We start from the raw sequence: 22185 nt of genomic DNA on the forward strand, positions 1-22185 counted from the left end.
AAAATGTGTTGCGTGGGATGTAGCACGAAATAAATGTGATTTTTTATGTGTAAAGAACTGGCAGCGTTTTTTCTTGGGTGGTGTAGGCTGCGGCCGGCAAAGAAAAAATTGAGCGAACCGGATATATGAAACGGCCGGCTCATACGTAGAGATAGCCAGTGATGCCACTGATAAAACCAATTATTGCAGACACGTAACGTAATTTTCCCGAAAGCAAATACAACCCTACAGGGAACTATAGGGGTCTGTAGTTGCGGACAAAATGAAAACCACTAAATGTCGGAAAATGCACGAAAATGTGGAAAAGTGCTGCTGCTTGCGGCCCTATAAAAGGCATAAAGGCCTGCGTACATAAGCTGCTCTGCCTGATTGCCTTGCTTTCCTGCTTCAATAAAAAAATAAAAGAACAAAGAAGGCCGACCCAATTTCCAACTGATGGCAACCCAGTTCGAAATTTCGTCTTTATTCTATTATTTTTATTACGTCAGAAATGAAGCAGGTAAGCAAGGCAATCAGGCAAAGCAGCTTATGTACGCAGGCCTTGACGGCGAAAAATAGCACTTTTAATCGCCATTGAGTTTTCGTAAAGAAACCATTATTTCTTTTATAGTCGTCAAACGAAAAAAAAACAAAATCCCATTGCCAATGAAAAAAGTGGAAAGTTTCAAATACATATATAAAGAACTAAGCAAAGCATTTATTTTATTTATTGTGTTTTGGTTGGTTGTGTTAAATATATTTATTCTTTTGTGCGTGCAACCCTATGTAAGTAATGTAAATAGTGCTCATACGGTAGATAGATGCTTCAATGTTTGTCTCTTTGTTGCTCCTTAAAGATATCGCCAAGTTCAGGGATAACCGCAACCAAAACAAAGAGAATACTGACTCCTCCAGGTATTGGCGTGGAGGAAGTCAGGGGAATTTTTACGCCAAGATCTTTTAATCTTATGCCGATATTTGAAATCAAATTGCTAATTGGATTTTTGGATCCCGAGTAATCGGAGTGCCAGTGGGGCCATTAAACTTTCTGGTGACGCAAACAATATAAAAACCTGAAATGAAAACAGACGTTCTATAAGTATCCGGATTTAAGGTAATAGAAGTAATAATAGATACGTACCTACCATAAATTACTGTGCGGCCGCCAAACCGCTGTTACACTCTGGCGAGAAACGCGCATGAGCGCCTAGATGATGACCATGTCAACCTGAAATAAAAGAAAAAAAAAATATACAATTCATTAATACTTATGCTAAAGTTACCTAAAGACTAAATAATTGGTGTTAGTAAGTTAAGTTGTGATTGTTAGTAGTTAGTATATTAGTATATAAGCTTAATTTTTTTCTGTGAGGATTTTTTAACACCTGCAAATTGGATAAGTGAGTAGGGTTACCCCCAAGAATACGAAGGGAATAATTGCCGAGGTTTATTTTTATATATGGACTATATGATAACGTCCAGTAAAACCCACTAACCGAGCTCGTTTAGGAAGGTATATTTCTTTGTCTATAAATTGACCAGATTTGGCGTTAATAGTATCCTTATTCGTATTGGTTGGTAGTCTTAAGTATTGTTCTCACGTTATAGAAACATTCAGGGTTAAAATTTCAGTTCTGGACATTGTGGATTATGTTTTAATTGTTAGGTTTAAGTCGTTTAATTATGATAATAAAACGAATTTATGTTTGATTGTGTAGATTAATATGAATTGCTAAGGTTTTTATTTGTGAGAGAGGGCTCTGGGATGTAAGTTGCTAGGGAGGTAAGTGTTCGTGGAGAATGGGGCCCTTCAAGATATACGCGTGAGGATAAAAAGGGTCAAGGTTGGGAGGGCTGAGTGTGGGAACACTAGTCACCAAGTTCCCCGGTCATGTGCGTATGGTGTGTTGTTTTATGTTGTGTTTGTCCTGTCTTAATAATCCGTACCTCTGAATTGTTAGACCCCTAGGACTTTTGGTGGAAAGGGTTGAGAACCCCCTGAAAGAAATTGCCACGACTGAGCGAGTCAGATCGCCACCAGAGGGCCGCTTTAGGCTGGTTCATAACAAATGCTGGTAGGCACGATAACTCTTGAAAGAAATAACTTCAAAATAGATCCAGTTCCACGATGGACCATGTCGGTCCAATCCTTATTATACACATAAAGAACTTGTCCTTAAGTCCTTGGTCACTAGCGGGTATCTTGAAACGGTACAGTGGTTTCACTACCTCATACCTTCGCCTATAGACTCGAAGTCGCAATGTTGAAACATCGACCTTCGACGACTTTGGCGAAAAAACTGTCCATTTTTTAGTTAAAATTAGTCGATATTTAGACGTTCAAAGTTAATGGGGAAAATTGAGTTTATGGGCGAGGGAGTTGGGAGGAATAAGGGTACACACACCCCTGTAACCGCAAATTCTGTTTTGTTTCTTTATTCTTTGCAGATTTTTTGTCATTTTCTTTCATTTTATTTTCTCCGCCGCCAAATAAACAACAACGCATTCATTTGAATTAAAAACTTTTGTGATGAAAAATAAATTGAACAAAAAATTATCTGTAAAAATTAATAGTATAAACACGGACTTAACCAAAATCATGTTTTTTGGTGTGGGTCTGTCAGTGGAATAATTAAGGGGCCTACGACATTCGATTCGATCGAGCATTTGTTCGAGAATGAAAAAAATGGAACTATTAAGCCCTATTCTTCATTCCGAAATTATTACCTAATGTACTATTCAACAATTTCAGCAAATATTTACATTTTTCATTAATAAGTTTGTTTTTTTAGTTTTTGTTTAAAAATAAACACATTTTTTACCATCTACTTTCTTAATGTTCTTTGAAGAACACAGGTTTTAATAGTTCGATTTTTTCATTCACGAGCAAATACTCGATTGAATCTAATGTCGTAATTAGGCCCAAGGTCTAGTCCTTTAAGTCCTCGTCACATAAGAGGATTTCTGGTTTAATTCATTAAGTTGCATGTTCTTCCGGATTTAATACCTTAGACAGACGGCAGCGTTAATTTGCATTAACTCCCTTAATGCACATTAATTCGTGCATTATCCACATTCTTAATGCAGAAGATAGAACAGTATTTAATCTGCATTTACTAAATTTTAATATGGCAATACTGTAGGAAATTCTATTGATTTGCACAGAGGACAAAGGCCGATATTGCAGTGGAAAAACAGATAATGCAGTGCAACCAAAATTTTGCAGTTCAAACAACAACAAAATACATGTTAACCAGCAATCAGCTGTTTCGTAAATGCAGAATTTGTCGTCTGTCAGGGTAAAAATAAATGCAGTTCCTAATTCAAATTAACGCTGCCGTCTGTCTAGGGTATAAGTCAAAAGTCAAAGCATACGAAAATCATGTTTCAGCACACATTCAGCCGCGTAGTGTTGCCGCATCTCTACTCATTTCTGTTAAATAAATCAAGTACATTTTTGCCAAAACAGTTGTATTAGTTGGCAGTTGGTCTGTTCCTTTACTTTTGGAAATGGTAAAACCGGCGAAAGTAGTAAAAGTTGAAAACTACTCCCATATGAATTGTATGGTGTCCGAAGTAAAGGAACGCCTTTCGAGTAAAAAGTGGTAAAACTTGAAGATTCTTGCACGTAAAGGAACAGAGCTAGTGTAAATAAGAGTACATCAAGAATATATAAGGTGGCAACATCATTGAACAGCTGTTGATATTTGATTTGCAGTTTTTTGTCGATAAAACTGTATCGTAGACAACAACAACGTCAATTTAGTAAAAAAAAGTTTCTTAATTGAATGATAATCAACTATTATCAAGAAATATAATAAAGTAAATAAATTACAATAAAAACGAAATGAAACAATGCACACATTTTTTTAGAAATAAGTGCTCGCAAAAGAATTAAGGAAGAAGAAAATCGCTGCTATAAAATAAATTGAGTAAAATGACATCACGCTGGGCAAAGCTATGAAATAAAAAACAAATTAAAATAAAGAAAAACACCAAATAGGCAAAATACTGAACGTTTAGCCGAAAAACAAAACAAATAATTAATATCTAAAATAGAATTTATTGCAACATACATAAGCCTTAAATTCACTAAAGCAATCAACAATATATCAAACAACAACCTTCAAAATAGCAAAAAGAACTCGCAACAAATTATTGTTGATTACGCCTAACAAGAATGAAGTTCCAGCGATAAAAAAAACATTAATTGAAATTGAATTGTGTTGTTATCAACAAGTCACCGCACAAGCAAGTATGCTTGTTCCGAAAACTCTATTTATTCAGCTTTGATACAAAAGAAATAAATTAAATTAGCAACGACTAAAAAGAACAATCAAACAATAGACATTGGAAAAAATTTTAATATTTGGCCAACATGGCAATAAATTGGCGTGAATTATTCCCAACCAAACTTACATTTCTTATATTCATATTGTATATGTCCCTTTTTATAGGACAAGGTAAGTCTACAAATGAAACTATATCTATGAATAGTACAAATCTGAATCAAATGTTGTTTTCTTCTTTTAGGGATATTTGTAACAGCATCACAGGAATCAAATAATTCATATAGTTATAATACGGTAACCGTAGTTTTATTAACGGAAGTCTTAAAACTTTTAGTTTCGGCATCATTATATCTCAAAGAGTATGTTGAATTATTCAAATATCTTTGATTATCAATTAAATATCGATTTACTCTATTTCTTTTTAGCCACAACTTCACATCATTGGTTAAGGATGTACGCAAAGACTCAAATGTTATGCTCTTATATTTTGTTCCGGCTCTACTTTATTGTCTCTACAATAATTTAGCATTTGTGAATCTATCAACATTTGATCCCACAACATACTATTTGTTATTGCAATTAAGAGTCGTCATAACCGGTATTTTGTTTCAGGTAAGATATAAGCAAATGCAATATTGAAAAAAAATGGTCAAACGATTATCAAGCGGATTAAAATAGGAAAATACGTGTGGACGTTTTAAATATAAAACGTTCATTACCTTTTTTGCGCTACATAAAATATTATTAACTCTTGTCTTAAATATGATATTCTATGCGCAAATAACTTCCTGAAGGGGTCTTCTATGAATAAGAGGTATCCTAAAGGTCCAAGACTTCTATGGATATAATATCATTCAACAGACTCTTCTATGAATACAAAACTTTTTAACCTGGTCTTATAATCCCTCCTATAGATAGAATACCTCATAAAGGGGTATTTTATGAGTAGAAGGCATATTGAAGGGACCTTCTACGCATAAAAGGTTACCTAGGGGAAACCATATAAAGGGGTCTTCTATGGATAGAGGACCTTATAAAGAGGTCTTCTACGGATAGATTACATTTTAAGGGATCTTCCATCTATTCAGGATCCTAAAGGGATCCTCTTTTGATAGAACACTTCCTGATAGGTCTTCTAGTGATAGATGTCCTCCTAAAGTAGTCTTCTGTGGATAGATGTCCACTAAAGTGATTGTGTAATGATAGAATACCCCATTAGAGGTCTGGTGGGGTTAGAAGAGCATTAGAAGACCCCGGCTGACTTCCATATCGTCAATAGCTTTGTGTTGTTTAAACTTTGTCAAAATATTTCAGTTTCACATTCATATATTGTTCTTCGAAAATGCATTCTTGATGTTTTGAAACATGTAGCTTCGCAGTTGCTAAGCACAACTGCGTTAAGAAAGATAATACTTCGCAGATTTTCAGTCATTTGTAAAGCAACTGACGATACGGAAGTCAGCCCCCTTCTCGTGATATTAGATCACCTATAGGGATCTAGTGGTATCCTTTAGGTGGTCTTCTTCCTATAGAAAAACTGCTATATATTGAAGACCACTTTAGGTCTGTTATCTGTAGAAGACCCCTTTTTGAGGTCTTCTACCTGTAGATTCCCGTCTTGTATCTGTAGACGACATTTTTAGGGATGTCTTCTATCCATGGGCTCTTTAGGTCTCTTATCTCTTGTAAGTCCTCTGTAAAGCAGCTGAGGATACGGAAGTCAGCCCCCTTCACGTGATAATATATCACCTATAGGGACCCAGCGAAAAGTTTGCCTCCAAAGAGGCAGTTAAATGATATGTACAAGTGATTTGGAAGTGCATCAAATTATGCATTTTCACTCATGATTTTTACAAGGGAGTGACCCCGGAAAGAGGCACTCCATTGCATCGCATTTTAACTGACCCTTTGGCATTGCATTTTAACTGAACCTTTGGCACTGCATTTAAACTGACCCTTTGGCATTGCATTTTAACTGACCCTTTGGGGTAGAATAGTAGGCAGTCCAGAGCAGTCCAAACATGTGTGTTTCCTCCGCTCTCCATTTAATCCAAGCTTAAGTGCTTTTGCTTCATCTGCTAAATGGGTTTGATATTGTCTTCCCATCACCAGTTAAGATTTCGACATGTATTCCAACCAATGAACGGAAAGAAACAAAACGATTCCCGTACCAATCACACAAAGCCACAAACTTTTCAGCTTCTCTGAATCGTTTCATTCTCACAACCAAAACAAAAACACAAACTTTTCAACGTAAAAAGATGGAAACCGTACGATTGGTGAAATGTAACTTCAGCTATGCTTTGCCGAGTTGTTTCATTCACCACCGAAACGACAAGTATTTTTGGGAAACGTTTGCCGTGCCTTATGGTCAATGACACACTCAGACACACACACACACATGTGATTGCTTAACAACCCTATAAGTTAGCATCAGCATACCACAGTGAATTTTATCAACCACCAAACGTTTTTGATTTATTCACATGTGTTGTTTTCTATCTGTTGTTGTGGAGTTGAGTACTTTTCGCTTTTCGTTTTGTTCGTACTCACGAATGTAAACAAAACGAAACTAAACAGCGAGCTCGGCCAACGAGGGTTATGTTTCGTTTTGTATTGTTCCTATGGAAAATACGAAACGAAACGATTGGAAATTTTATTTAAAGTATTTTTACATACTCTGATTCCAACAGCACTCCATTGGGAAATTTTCTTCTCGTGAGTTACCGGAAAAATGTTCACAAATTAAATATTATTTAGTTTGTATTAACAAATGTTTGGAAATGTTAACACGATTATCTCTTTTCGGTAATGTATTCCGCTGCCTGTAGAGATGTACAAACTGATTTATGTACATGTAGGGATCTCTAACAACTGCTAATAAAATGTAGTGAACGGAGTGCCTTTTTCACGACTACGTTTGCACTGTATCCGGATGCTGTTAAATTGTGAGGAATTGGAGTGCCTTTTTCACGACTCCGTTGAACTGCCTCCGGATGTTGTTAAAATGTGACAAATGGATGTGATTCTTTGGATTGCATCCAAATGCGACTAAAATGTGAGGAATGGAGTGCCTTTTTCACGACTCAGTTTGAACTGCATAAAAACATGCCGTGAAAGAACTAGTCTACATTGCACTACTTCCAATTTATTTTGCTGGGGATCTAGTGGTCTCCTTTAGGTGGTCTTCTTGCTATAGAAGATCTGCTATCTATTGAAGACCACTTTAGGTCTGTTATTTGTAGAAGACCCTTTTATGAGGTCTTCTACCTGTAGAATCCCCTCTTGTATCTGTAGACGATACTTTTAGGGATGTCTTCTATCCATGGACTCTTTAGGTCTCTTATCTCTTGTAAGTCCTCTGTCTAGGGAAGGCCCATTTAGGAGGTTTTCTACGTATAGAAGACCCCCTTAGGAAGTCTTCTATCCATGTAAGACTTTTTAGTTTTTTATCTCTAGAAGACTAATTTAGGTGGTGTTCTGTCTGTGGAAACCCCTCTTAGGAAGTCTTCTGTTTATGGAAGGTCCATTTAGGAGGTCTTCTGTCCATGGAAGATCCTATTAATAAGTCTTCTATCCATGAACGACCCCTTTAGGAGATCTATATATAGAAGCACCGTTTAGGAGTTATTCTATATATAGAAGGCCAACTTAGGATGTCTTCTATTTATTGAAGACATCCTTATACAGTCTTCAATTCACGGAAGACCCCTTTAGGATATCGTCTTACTATAGAAAGCCACTTAAGAGGTCTGATATTTATAGGATGTCTTCTGTCTATAGAATGTCCGTTTAGGAGGTTTTCTATCTAAAGAAGTCACCTTTAGGAAGACTCTTTAGGAGATCTATTGAAGACCCTTTAAGTTTTTTATTTCTAGAAGACTATTATAGGTGGTCTTCTGTCTATGGAAAACCCTATTAGGAAGTCTTATGTCTATTGAAGGTCCATTTAGGAGGTCTTCTGTCCATGGAAGATCCCATTAGGAAGTCTTATATCCATGAACGACCCCTTTAGGAGATCTCCTATCTATAGGATGTCTTGTCCCTTTAGGATGTCTTCTATTCATTGAAGACCTACTTATACAGTCTTCAATCCATGGAAGAACCCTTTAGGATATCGCCTTACTATAGAAATCCCCTTAAGAGGTCTGATATTTATAGAAAACCCTCTTAGGAAGTCTTCTGTCTATAGAATGTTGGTTTAGGAGGTCTTCTATCTAAAGAAGGAAGGAAGTCTTCTATATATAGAACTTCTTCTACACATATAATAAGACGAATTTTGGAAATTTGATAAAACTAATCTTTGTTTCTCCTCTTTATTTCCAGATAATTTTCAAAAAATATCTTTCCCAACGACAATGGATCTCATTAGTGTTACTCACGGTGGGTTGTATGTTGAAGCAAATCAATTTTGGTGGTATCTCCAGCGATAGCGCCACACCCAATCAAGCTATCAAAATTTCAGATGCAACAGAGGCAAATGATGCTCAACACCACAACTATAACAATAAAAATATGAACGGGTTTGATTTTAGTCTAAGCGCCTTACTAATATTGGCCCAAACAATATTCTCTTGTCTGGCTGGTGTCTACAATGAATATTTGCTTAAAGATAAGGGTTCCGAAGTGAATATCTTTGTGCAGAATGTTTTCATGTATTTAGATTCTATTGTTTGTAATGTTGCGATACTTTTGCTTCAAGGCGAGCTGTTCTCAGCCTTTACCTCCGAGAGTCTACAAGCAATATTTCGTTTTAAGGTTATTATAATAATTATAAATAATGCCGCAATTGGTATTGTGACAAGTTTCTTTTTGAAATACATGAATTCAATATTGAAAACATTTGCCAGCGCCTTAGAATTGATGTTTACCGCTGTATTGTGTTATTTCCTCTTTGCCATACCCATTTATATAAATACAGCATTGGCCATTGCGGTCGTCTCGTTTGCCATATATTTGTATTCACAAAGTCCCGTGGTGAATTTGGGTAGAGTACGTCCGCTGACTAGTGTTAGTGATATTCAATCATCACATGATAAACGTAAACTTTTGGATGAAGATGGTGATACTGATTTAGAAATGGATATGGTGTAGTGAATAATAGGAGAGATGTGTATTTGATAAATTTAATTTTTAAGTACATATTTTTTGTGTTGTATTTCTTAGGATCTTCCCTACCTACTTCTTTTGTAATGTAAATGTTTTGTTTTCTTATGGCATTTTTGTTTGTTTTATTTCACAAATTCAGTTTGTTATAATTTATAATAATCATTAGAATTAAAATACCATTTAAGTTATTTTGTATTACCTGCAATATGCAAGCGGTACTTGTTATAATGATCTTGCAAGTATAAATAATGATAATTCTGTTTGTCAGAAGATTGGCATCCTAGTTTTCTAAACCTCCCCCATATTGTAAGTTAGACTTGGTCAAAACACGGACCTAATACCATCTTTCTTGCATTGCAAACGCTCTCTGTTTTCTCTTTATAAGCACAAAATTAATAATATTTGGAAATTTAAAACTATTTACTTTAATTCGAAGTCCCTTTGCCTTACTAAATAAAATTTAAAACAATGTATATTTATGATACATCCAAATTTGGAAATCGTCAATATTAAATACAAATTGACATTACCGACAATGAAAAATGAAATTCTTAATGTTTCCCCCCTTTAAGAAGATTCTCATGGAGCTTCTAGAATGGTTTCGATTGTGCGAGGCTAGACTTAGTGTATAATTTAATTATTTGTATATTATAAAATAATTTGTCTCCTATGAATTGTTTTAAAACCAAGACTTATTTCTCCTCTAATGTAATAACAATATTATTAGTAAAACAACTGAGATATAGAAACTCTATACTGGCAATGGAATGAGACTCAGTGCTAGCCTTATTTAACCAAAGTATAATGATATTTGTATAATTGAGTTTTTATAATGAATAAAAGAAAAACAAAATTTTAAATTTATATTTAAATTTGTGAATACTTTAATTGGTACAAAAGACGATTTTAGATAACAGAACTTGTAGAGAATACCTTGTTTCCGGTTGAGAACATATTGTCCTCACTAATCTAAGCGTCAAGTTAAAGGCCCAAAATTAGCCCGCTTTTGGAAGATCATAACCGTCTGGTCTTGGGGGATTTAAATGCTTATCATGAGTGCTGTATTCGGAATCGACAAGAATGGCATATTGCTGGGTGAGCCGATTGATAGCTTTACGTTTTGCATGTTCAGTGAGGATGCCCCTACCACAATTAGCGGAGAGTGTCACAGTTCGCCAGACATAACCATCGTGTCACCTGGTCCTACAAATGACATGACCTTTTCATGGATCAGACCATCTCCCCATAATTGTCTCAATCAGCAGACCGCCCGATTTCATCACCTCTGAATGCCGCACTTTTATCATTCATGGGAAAGCTAATTGGCCTAGTTTTAGAAAGTTCACAAATCACCGCTGCAGAGATCTGCCCACCCCTTCTGATATTCGGGTAGCAGAAAGGACGTTCCGAGATATCATCACTGCTGCAGCGGCTAGCCATTAACCTGCTTGTCGAAGAATACCCGCAGTGAAACCAAACTACCCAGGGGAGGCGGCGGGATTAGCAAATGAGGGTGATGTGCTTCGTCGTACCACTAAACCCAGTAACCCCAGAGTCAAGGAATTGACACTGGAAGTAAATAGGTTCTTCGGCGAGCATAAGCGCAAGTAGTTAAATCATCTGAAAAGTTACAACATTGAAGCCGGAATAAGTGAATTGTGGGCAACAATTAAGTTACTCTCGAAGCCTGGAAAGTAGGAAGAAAGGACCTCAGTCTCGTTTGGCGTCGATGCACTGACTGATCGGAAGAGGTGCGCAAGTTATTTCAATCGACAGTTTGTTGTCGAGCACCTCAACGCGGGAGTGACAGGGCGAAGAGAAGAGTACTACGTCGCATTAGATCTCTTCCTGCCGAGGATGAACGACCACAACTTAGAATGGATGATGTTGTAAATGTCATCAGGAACGGTAAATCATCCAAAGCGTTGGGCCCTGATAGAATCTCCATGGTAATGCTGAATAGACTGGTTTTAACTCAAAGGGAAAAAATCGATGTCGGATTTTTTATGCGGCACCCTCCTAAAATGTTTAGTTATGTTAAAAATTAAGATTGCCAAAGTTTGAGCTCAATCAGAATATCTTAACAGGTGCCACTGGGGCCTCAAAGTTTCCAAGGGCCCTTTATATAGCCAAAATTAAAATCTGATCCGATTTTCAAATTTTTTGTAGGATTACTTACTTAGCCACTACAAAGAACTGGTAAACTGTTTGCATCGATTGGACAGTAAATGTGGTGTATAGAGCGATTTCTTTGAAATTCGCCAAAGGCGACATACAAATTTGTGTGGGACCAAAGGAAATTTTTCACAAAATCACTCTAGAGGCCACATTTATTGTCCAATCGATGCAAACAGTTTACCAGTTCTTTGTAGTGGCTAAACAAATAATCCTACAAAAAATTTTGAAAATCGGGTCAGATTTTAATTTTGGCTATATAAAGGGCCCTTGCAAACTTTGAGGCCCCAGTGGCACGTGTTAACATATTCTGATTGAGCTCAAACTTTGGCAATCTTAATTTTTAACATGACTAAACATTTTAGGAGGGTACCGCATAAAAAATCCAACATTTATTTTTTTTAAAACCACTCTAATGCTGAAACTGCTGGATGAACCAGGAGTCGAATATCTCACTAAAGTTCTCAACCTGTCGCCAGATCGTTCCCAAAGTCGAAAAAATGGGTAGGGTGGTCCCGCTACTGAAGCCAGGCAAGAATGCAAGATGAAGGATGAAGAGATTGCTATCCAGTTGCCGATCATCAGCATGGGTTCTGTAAGCAGCACAGCACGACAACAGCGCTGCACGCCATCTCCACCCATATTGGTCGAGAACTAAACCAGAGCAAACCATGTGATAGAACAGTGATGGTGGCACTTGACTTATCTAAAGCCTTTGATACTGTCAAGCACACCACACTTTTTGAGGACAGCGAGCAGACAATCCTCCGACCAAGTTTGTAACTTTGGATAATAAATTATATGTGTGGTCGCCGCCAATCGTACGTGAAATTCCGGAACAAGAATTCCAAGCCCCGTAGAGTGAAACAGGGAGTTCCTCACGGTGGGTTGATATCACCGGATCTGTTTAACTTCTACATCTCCCCTATTCCGCCCCCTCTACACGGCATTGAGGTCTTACTTATGCGGAAGATTGTAGGATCTTGGCTTCAGGTACTTTCCCTGATGTCATTTGTGAAAGGCGAGGAATATGCAAATATCCGCCACTAAATCTACTACGGCCACTTTGTTCAACACATGGATGACAGATTTGAGAACAGAGTTGAATGTCATGATGGTAGCAAAATTCCAATCTCAAACTACCCCAAAATTCTAGGGGCCATATTCGACAGCATGTTAATATCGCCCGCGCATGCCACAGCTATTTGCGATAAGCTGAAATGTCCCAAGCCGGCAGTACTTGGGATGCAGATAAAAAAAACACAATGACATGCTTTGGTTGCAGTACTTGCTCGGATGTTACCTAGAGAACCATCCTAAACACCATATGGTGGATAGGACTGTTCTTCCGACTACTTCATGATGCATTTTCGGGACAATGCTGAGTTTGTTTGTGTTTGGGAGACTGTGTCTCGTAAACTGACAACGAAGTTAGAGACATGGAGATGATCTAGCGCAGCACGCAGCAACATAACTCGTTTCCCAGTAGACCTGGAGGCGGCTAAGACCACAGCAGACCGGTGGCAAACGGAACAGACCCATGGCACGGGGTTTTTTCCATTTCGGCACGGACCAAAAGAGTTTCGCGTTATATTGCTGCTTCAATGGTGAAAAAAATGTACGAATATTGTTGAGGCCCCTGGTCGTAGATTCATCCTTGTCCATCCAGTGCATAGAACCGACCGTAGTGGGATTTACGTCGTTGACCTGGTTCGTTGATGAAAGTGGCATAGGATTCATATAATTGGTTTGCAATAAGGACAACTCGTGGATTGAAAATACCAAATCTAGTGATGAGCGTTGAAGTCACACAGAACAATTTTGTTATCCCCTTGCAGTAGATGATATATGGAATAATTAAAGTATTATAGAATAAAATGTTGCTTACACAAGACAAATTTATTATCGAGTCTTTTTCCAGCTCCTGATTCACCTGTTTGTTAGAAAACATATCGCCAAAGATAAACGCCATTGGGTTACAAGAATATAGGTATGTAGGTTAGGTTTTTATTCACTTATTTTAAGTTGTAAGGTCAAATGTTTTAGGAAACGCATTAGGAGCTCCTTTGGTAGGTAGAATACGTCTACGACGATATCAAATAAAAAGTTAAAAATAACTATTAGAGCATTTTTAAAGTGGAGTATATAAAAAGTCAATAATGCAAAGTTTAAAATAAAAAATTATTTCATTTTTTTTAAGAAACGATGAAATCATATTTCCTGTTGCCGGATACATTTCTTATTCATCTCGTCGTATTGACTTTTGAGCCATTTTAATATAAGTGTCCTCATTGAAACGATGAAATGCTCGACATTCTTGTAGATGTTCCTTCATTGTTCCCAACGGGACAAAATGAGTGGCATTATATTCACAAATCTCCATTGGGGGACCACGATAGTTTTTACGGCATTTCAATACATGTGCTGGCATTCGGTACATAACAATACGATGGCCACTATTAAAGGGACAAATGCCAAATTCATGCTCATCCGACATTATGGTGAGTGGTTTTTGTGTTTGGTCGTTGTTAAGCTGGAAAAGAAAATGTAAGAAATTAATAGTCAAGTAAGTCAGTACAAAAGCACTTAAAAGGAATTTTTAAAAAATGGGTTTTTTAATTGATTTTATATTCTATTGAAAGGTATTTATTGAATGAATATACCGACCATGGCACAATCACACCAGGGGGGTTACTCTGTATTGCGGTGCGTTTGGTATTGTGTTAGCGCAAGATATTTGCGTTAACACACGATTTTGACATATGCTTCTGTTTTACAGATTGCGGCGGTGCCAGAAAGGAAAAAAGGAACAAAAATAATAGAATAAAGGAGATACTAAAACGTATTAGAGACGCATTTAATTTCCTTACGCATCGCATTTTTCTAACGCATCGCAATAGAGAGTTACCCCACAGCTGTTCGAATATGAAGTGTCAAATGCCTTTATAAAAAGATATTTTTGGTGTAATTTCCCCAACAACATAAAGAAAATTTTGAAATAACATATTACAAATATGTCGATGCCACTACCTGGTCGATATGCCTTGAGAACGACCATACCATTGCTATCGAAAACGATATCGTTTTCGAATGTTCCTCGATAGATTTGCGGATATTTTGTTCGAAAACGACACACGAGAATGGATTTTATAGCCTCATCTAAATCGGGCTAAAACGACACTTTTTTTTCATTTATAAGTGTTTTATCTCAGAAACTAATAGGAATTTTGCATTGCGGTGTTCTACAATATTATAGCCCTAAGTAGTAGAACTTATGTGTCAAACAGAAGAACTAGGAAAAGCAGCATCTAGAGCAGCGTCGCCCAACAGAATACCATCAAACTGAAGTTAGTGTTTATGTACAGGTGAAAAACAGTAACCAAGCGATGTTTATCAGTCGTGTTTTGGCAAAAGCAAGACAACTCAGTGGGCGCCCGCAGTATACAGATGGGCGACCCTGATCTAGAGCATCAAAATCGACAAAGTATATGAAAGTTTATATAATTTATGGAACTGTGGTCAGTAGCAGCTAAACTATTGGGCTATGAACCAATGTTGTAACAGTGTTTTTGTTGTTGTAACAGTGTTTTTGTTATGTTTATTTGTTCGTTCCTCTGTTCAATCTGGCTCTGGGTCTATCTCCAGTTCAAGAAAAGTGGCTGCTTCGATGGGATGTAGCCATAGATCCATTGGAGTTAGATGGGTAGGTTTGGCGGGGCAGTTAAAAAGGCGTTGTGTGTCGTGCGGGCCCATGCCGCATACTGGGCAGATGTTTTGCACGGTGCGATCGATTTCCGCCCAATAAGAATTTAGGCGATTGCAATATCCCGAGCGTAGTTGGGCCAAAACTACTCTAGTTTGTCGTGGCAGCTGACGCTCCTCAGCTGCGATAGATGGAGGATGTACTCCAAGTACTTTATTCACACTATAATTGCTTAAGGCCTTGGCAACTGCGTCCGTGTGAATGCTATTCAATCCTGCTTGATATGCTTGTTGATCTAGGGGTTCTCTCCTGTATCGTTGGACCTCTCCCTCTAGAGCATGGATATCCTTCCTGATCTCCCTGAATGGGCCGGGCCTACCCACAAGATGGTGATTGGGATGGCTCACACGATAACATCCAAGCAGGTACTGCAACGAAAGCATCTCATTGTGTTGCTTTACAGGAAGAATTTTTGCCTCCTCATGTAGATGGTCCACTGAAGATTTGAGGAGGCACCCTGTCGCTGTTCTCAGGGCTGCATTTTGGCAAGTTTGAATCTTTTTCCAGTTCGAATCACACAATCTCGGGGACCAGACTGGAGCCGCATATCTTACCACAGACCGACCTATCGCGTTATATGTGGTCAACAAGGTTTCTTTATCTGCACCCCAAGTGCTGCCGGCCAGGGACTTGAGGACCTTGTTCCTACTTTTCAACTTGTCGCAGATAGCTGTGGCGTGTGCGCACGACGTGAATATAGTGTCGAATGTGACCCCTAAAATTTTAGGGCAGTTTGTGGTCGGAATTCTGCTACCGTCGACCACGACATTCAACTCACGTCCAAACTGCGCTGTCCATGTGGTGAACAGAGTGGCTGTAGATTTTGTGGGGGAAATCTGCATATTCCTCGAATGGAAAAAGGTGGTAAGATCAGTTAAATAGTTGTTCAGTCTCTCACAGATGTCATCAGGATAGGTAGCCGACGCCAAGATCGTGCAATCATCCGCATACGTCACGATCTCAATGCCGTCTGGAGGGGGTGGAATACAGGAGAGGTAGAGGTTAAACAGTTCCGGAGATATCACCCCACCTTGGGGAACTCCCTGTTTCACTCTACGGGGTTTGGACTTCTTATTCCTGAATTACACGTACGACTGGCGTCCACACATATAGTTGACTATCCAACGTTTCAAGCTTGGCCGGAGGGTTGTCTGCTCAATGTCCTCGAACAGCGTGGAGTGCCTGACTGTATCAAAGGCTTTTGATAAGTCAAGAGCCACCATCACTGTTCTATCGCACGGCCGTCTCTGGTTGAGTCCTTTACAGATATATGTGGTAATGGCGTGTAGCGCTGTTGTCGTGCTGTGCTGCTTACGGAATCCATGTTGATGATCGGCAACTTGATAGCTATTTCTGATACTAGGGAGGATCAAGGCCTCAAGTGTCTTTGCTACGGGCGACAAAAGCGAAATCGGTCTGTACGATTCACTTTTGCTGGCATCCTTGCCTGGCTTTCGTAGTGGGACCACCCTGCCCATTTTCCAGACTTCGGGAACAACGAGGGTGGCTAGCGACAAGTTGAAGACTTTGGTGAGATACTCGACTCCCGGCTCATCCAGTTGCTTCAACATTACCATGGAGATTCCATCAGGGCCCAACGCTTTGGATGATTTAGCGTTCCTGATGGCATTGGCAACATCATCCATTGTAAATTGTGGTGGTTCATCCTCGGCAGGAAGAGATCTGATGCGACGTAATACTCTTCTCTTCGCCCTGTCACTCTCGGGATGCTCGACAAACTGTCGATTGAAATTACTTACGCACCTCTTCGGGTCAGTCAACGTAACGTCGCCAAACGTGACTGAGGTCCTATCTTCCCTTCTTCCAGGGTTCGAGTGACTTAACCGTTGCCCACAATTCACCTATACCGGCTCCAATGTTGCAGCTCTTCAGATGATTTGACCATTTGTTCCGCTTATGCTCGCCGACCAGCCTGTTAACTTCCAGTGTCAGCTCCCTGACTCTGGGGTCATTGGGCTTGATACGACGAAGCTCATCACGCTCGTTTGCTAATCCCGTCGCCTCTGCTGGGAAATTTGGTCTTACTTCGGGTATTCGACCAGCAGGGATATGGCGAGCGGCTGCAGCAGTGATGATGTCCCGGAACGTCCTTTCCGCTACCCGAACATCAGAAGGATTGGGCAATTCTCTGAAGCGGTGATTGGTGAACTCTCTGGAACTCGGCCAATCAGCTTTTTTATGATTGACGAACGTGCGGCGTTCAGAGGTGATGAAGTCGGGTGGTCTGCTAATGGAGACAATTATGGGGAGATGGTCTGATCCAAGGGAAATGACGGGTTGCCAGGTTACGTCATTTGTCAGACCAGGTGACACGATGGTTATGTCAGGCGAACTGTGACACTCTCCTCTAATTCTGGTAGGGGCGTCCTCATTGACCGTGCAAAACGTAGAGCTATCAATCTGCTCAGCCAGCGCTGTACCCCTGTGGTCGTTTCCGAGGGCCGAATGCCACATCTCATGATGCGCATTAAAATCCCCCAGGACCAGACGATTATGACCTTGCAAGAGCGGGCTAATGTCAGGCCTATAATCATGGATACAGCTATTTCTCGGCGGGATGTATACATTCAGCAACTCTATCTCGGCAGCTCCACACCTGACTGCTACCCCCATACATTCCATGTATGGGTCATTAGAGACAGGCTCAAGCGAGATAGGTCTGTATTGGACAGACTGGTGCAATAGGAAAGCCAATCCCCCACCTCCACTTCTGGTGCGATCTTTCCTCAGAACATTGTAACCATCGCAATGCTCTAGGCTGTGGTTGTTGTTCAGCTTAGTATCCTGCACCGCCGCGACCTTGATGTTCTTCCGACTCATAAAATCTACTATCTCCTCGATCTTACCTCGGAGTCCATTGCAATTCAATTGCAAAAAGGCTGCATTTTCGGGGATTGGGACAACAACGGCTGGTGTTAAAGGCTGCGTGTGTGGTTGTTGTCGAGGGGACTGCGGGGGAGTTTCGTAATCAGACGACGAGGGAGTCTCGTAATTCGACGACGACTCAATGGGAACTGTGTTCACACAGCATGCAGCAACATAGTCCCTGTCGTAGTTCCTCACGTGGACGAGTCCAGAGCAACCCCTTAGATGCACCCACTCCTGACATCTATTGCATCTCACCGAAGGTTGGATGTGGGTGAAGATGCGAATGTGACAAACTGAGCACAGATATATTGGTCCTGGGTTTTCTGCCGTCCCGGCTCGGACCAATAGAATTCGGAGCAGGCATTCCGGGATACACTGAAGTGGTATACACTGAGGTGGCAGCCGCTGGCCGGAACATTGGTTTTGTGTTGTTCCGGGTCAATCCGGTACGAAAGAACCCGCTGCCGTGGGATTGCAAATAACTTTCCACAAAAAGTATTCAAATGATGTGCACAGCAATTCTTCAGAACATTCTGAAACTCTAAAATACTTATTTCATGTTGTTAGTCCCAATTTACATTAGGCGAGTTTACTTGCGGCAAGAGTCAATTTGTAGGTGAGAGAGGGTGCTGAGAGGCAAAGGGTTACCATATGCCTCACCTCTCTCTCTCCTACAAAATGACAATTGCCGCAAGTAAACTCGCCTAATGTAAATTGGGACTTAACCCCCCGTTTACACATGCACACATGCAAGTGACAGTTCGAAAAATACCAATACACTCACACATATTCACTGCCACACCAACTAACAACCTCACTGCCGACAAAATTTCCTTGTCAGTAATCAATGTAAGTGCTTTGAAAGTAACTTCAATTTTTTCCGAACGTTTACACATGCAAGTGTCAGTTCGAAAAAATTGAAGTTTCGACTATAATTGGTCTGTTCCTTTACTTCTGAAAATGGTAAAACCGGCAAAAGTAGTAAACGATGGCGACCATGCATGCTGCTGCCGTACGCTCTCGTTTAATCTGTGATAAGTCAAATTGGCATTGTTGTAAATCGTTTAAAAAACTGCTCCCATATGAATTGTATTGTGTCTGAAGTAAAGGAACGCTTTTCGAGTAAAAAGTTGTAAAACTTGAAGATTCTTGAATGTAAAGGAACAGGGCTAATATGTATACACAATTGTCTGCAAGTTACTTGCATGTGTAATCCTTTGGTAAGGTGGTATTTCATATCATACTTTCTACAAAACATATTTCAAACAATGTTCACACAGACTGTTTATTTTCATATTTGGGATTTCAATATATTTATCAAATGGCCTTTGAAAAATGGGCCAGAAACAGCATGGAATGTTTTGAAGACTTGTGAATTTCATTCCAGAGACAACGAAAAGTCAATGAAAAACTGAAACTGTTTTGGAGATGTGGTGCCATGGAATGGAATTTTTAGATAAATCATGAATTTTGAGGCAATAAAAGCAGTTTTTCGACGTGATTATTTCTCCAAATTTTTTCTTCAGGCTTTTATCTACATGTTTGTTTCGTTGGTTTCAACAAGGTTCGAATTGGTTTCAGATATTACCTCGATTTATTGTAAAAAGTGAATATTTAGCCATGTATAGATGAGGCCATAAAATCTAAACCGGATCTAACACGAAACCGAAATACGGGTTTTGTCGATTGGGTATAAAATCAGCAGTAGAAGTTGTTTGCACACAATTACCTTGAAAATGTTGCACATATTTAACTTTTGAGAAGCATTTTATAGACTATTAGAAGCGACCAAAGTCCACAAAACGTGAATTTTTCAAAGATTGCAACCAGAAAGTCCACAAAACGTAGATTTTTTAAAGATTTTTAGAAGCAACCGAAGGTTCACATAACGCAGACTATTTAAGATTTTTAGAAGCAACCAGAACGTCCACAAAACATGATTTTATTTATAGATTATATAAGCAACCAAAAGTCCCAAAAAGTATTTTTTAAGAATTTTAGAAGCAACCAAAGCTTCACATATCGCGTTTTTTTAAATTTTAGAAGCAACCAAAAAGTCCATTAGCTACGAATTTTTTAAAAATTTTAGAAGCAACCAAAAATTCCACAAACGGTGGATTCTCAAAAAAAAAAAAAAAAATGTTAGAAACAACTTAATATAGACTTGAAGAAAACTAACATAACTGGCGATGTTTTGATTAACTTTTCCCTTGGTTTTGTTTATATATTTTCGTTATTTTTATTAACACATAAATTCTACAATAGCAAAAGAAACATAAAACATACATACATAAAGTTAAAAATTAATGTTAAACACATAAAAAATACAAATCAATAATAATAATAAATTATTCTATTGTTCGGCGTTTTTTGCAAGCAATATCATTCTTTGCATTCTCATTGTTTTCAATTTTTAAAATATTCTTCTTGTCGTCCTCCTCATCAATCTTGGCTATGTTTTCTTTATTTTCCTTTTCCAGCTCTTCCAACTCTTCGCGCAAATCTTCCAACTCATCTTCATATTTCCTCTTCAAGAATTCCATCTTTGATTCAAACATACGTCTCTGACTTTCAAGTTCAGTTTGTAGACGTCTTTCGAAATTCTTTTTACTTTCATCCAAAGCGGCTTGGAATGAATCGACCAGTTTTATACGCAGTTCTTGTTCTTGTTTTTGCAACTCATCGGCTCGTTCATTTGTTAGGCGTGCAATATCTTCACGCAGTCTGGCGTTTTCATCCAACAAATCTTCAAGGTCGTTGCGCAGGAATGCATTTTCTTCAAGTAACTGTTGTACATATTCATTATTGTCCAGTTCCTTTCCTTCAAACACAGAATAGCGTGATTTGTTTTGTTTCGTGACCGGAGCCTTGAACACGATATTTCTGGCAATGGCAGCAAAACTGAGAACATTCAAATTTTCTTCATAGTATTTATCTGTGGGTGTAACATTTACTATCATCGCCATTTTTTCTTTACCCAAGAGAGCAGCTTGCAGCAGCATTGTTAGCTTGGACTCCCTAAATGGTATGCGATCTTTACCACCTGCCGATACACTGTTGGCAGCATCTAAACATCTTCCCAAAACCATTAGTGATGTGTTTATACGTTGAGCTTCTTTTAAGCGGGATCCCATGTTTCCAGTTTTGTCCAATCTTTCTGAGCCGGCTAAATCGCAAAATTTAAACGAAGTTTCTGTGATAACTCCGGAACGATAATATTTAAGAACATCTACAAAAAATATACAATGTGATCTACTGGAGTTGGCATTGATGGATGTTGAAGCATATGTTAGTTTTTGCAGTCCCCAACGCAATAATCTCAGGGCCTCTGCACTGGTTTTAACAAAAACCGATGTTAATCCCTTAATGAAAACGTTTCCATCATTACAAACGATTTTGAGATTTTTACGAGTTGCGGGCTTTTGTACCCTACTATTATTGGTGGCAGTTGGTAGTGGTGCCAAAAGATCGTATACCAATTCATTATATATTTCCACAAAAGACACCCAAATCAATACAGAGACACCATCGTCTAGCTGAAGCTGGGGAAAATTATGATCTGCTGCAATTCGTTGCTGTAAATTTGCATAGTCACCTTCTAATTCCGGGCAGCTGGACATAATTTTCATACGCATACTATTCTCTTTTGCTGCTGCAGTGTCATCCAACACTGTAATGCGCCCATTTACCAATTTTAAAACGGGATTTGGATATATATTTGTTTGATATTGTGTAAAGACGTGTTCCAAGGAACGAGGTATAACACCTGGGCGATTAGCATCTCCCAGCAATGTAAAAGTCTTACCCGAACCAGATGTACCGTATGTCATTACGGATAGGCTCTCTTCAGCTTCAATTTTCTGTCCAATACATTTATCATAGACTTCACTTTGACTGACATTGGCCGTAAATATACCCGAGAAACTGTAATGTTTTTCCATGGAGTTTTTGTTGTTGCTTGTGCTGGCACACTCTAAT

At 38.8% G+C, this 22185-nt stretch overlaps 3 protein-coding genes across 4 annotated transcripts in view; 1 reads left to right on the top strand and 2 right to left on the bottom strand.

The window, feature by feature from the left end:
• The first annotated feature begins 3685 nt into the window (after positions 1-3685).
• On the top strand, positions 3686-10244 carry LOC141395104 (UDP-galactose transporter senju-like). The gene is made up of 4 exons (XM_073970535.1): positions 3686-4442; positions 4513-4630; positions 4697-4883; positions 8598-10244. Exons 1-4 carry the CDS (start codon positions 4358-4360, stop codon positions 9363-9365), a joined length of 1158 nt encoding a protein of 385 aa, XP_073826636.1. The 5' UTR covers positions 3686-4357; the 3' UTR covers positions 9366-10244.
• Positions 10245-11587: 1343 nt separating this feature from the next.
• LOC141395107 (uncharacterized) overlaps positions 11588-22185 on the bottom strand; it is a 34991-nt gene continuing 24393 nt past the window's right edge. The window contains exons 1-2 of one of the 2 annotated variants that reach the window (XM_073970541.1): positions 19937-20120; positions 11588-14088 (exon numbers count right to left, since the gene is read on the bottom strand). In XM_073970541.1, coding sequence (XP_073826642.1) covers positions 13795-14088; positions 19937-19954 — 312 coding nt within the window. In that variant the 5' untranslated portion in view covers positions 19955-20120 and the 3' untranslated portion in view covers positions 11588-13794. Of the gene's footprint in view, positions 14089-19936; positions 20121-22185 lie in introns of those variants that run through there. The other variant, XM_073970540.1, reaches the window with a different exon arrangement.
• On the bottom strand, positions 20408-22148 carry LOC141393280 (kinesin-like protein subito). The gene has a single exon (XM_073966269.1). It carries the CDS (start codon positions 22146-22148, stop codon positions 20556-20558), a length of 1593 nt encoding a protein of 530 aa, XP_073822370.1. The 3' UTR covers positions 20408-20555.

Source organism: Musca autumnalis, unplaced genomic scaffold (assembly GCF_047663935.1).
Source record: "Musca autumnalis isolate F117 unplaced genomic scaffold, ASM4766393v1 scaffold_2, whole genome shotgun sequence".
Classification (NCBI taxonomy): domain Eukaryota; kingdom Metazoa; phylum Arthropoda; class Insecta; order Diptera; family Muscidae; genus Musca; species Musca autumnalis.

Coding starts and splice junctions, on each gene's coding strand:
- LOC141395104 (XM_073970535.1), top strand. CDS start 4,358: ATGGCAATAAATTGGCGTGAATTATTCCCAACCAAACTTACATTTCTT. Junction 4,631..4,696: donor GCATCATTATATCTCAAAGA/GTATGTTGAATT, acceptor ATTTCTTTTTAG/CCACAACTTCACATCATTGG. Junction 4,884..8,597: donor TAACCGGTATTTTGTTTCAG/GTAAGATATAAG, acceptor CTTTATTTCCAG/ATAATTTTCAAAAAATATCT.
- LOC141393280 (XM_073966269.1), bottom strand. CDS start 22,148: ATGGAAAAACATTACAGTTTCTCGGGTATATTTACGGCCAATGTCAGT.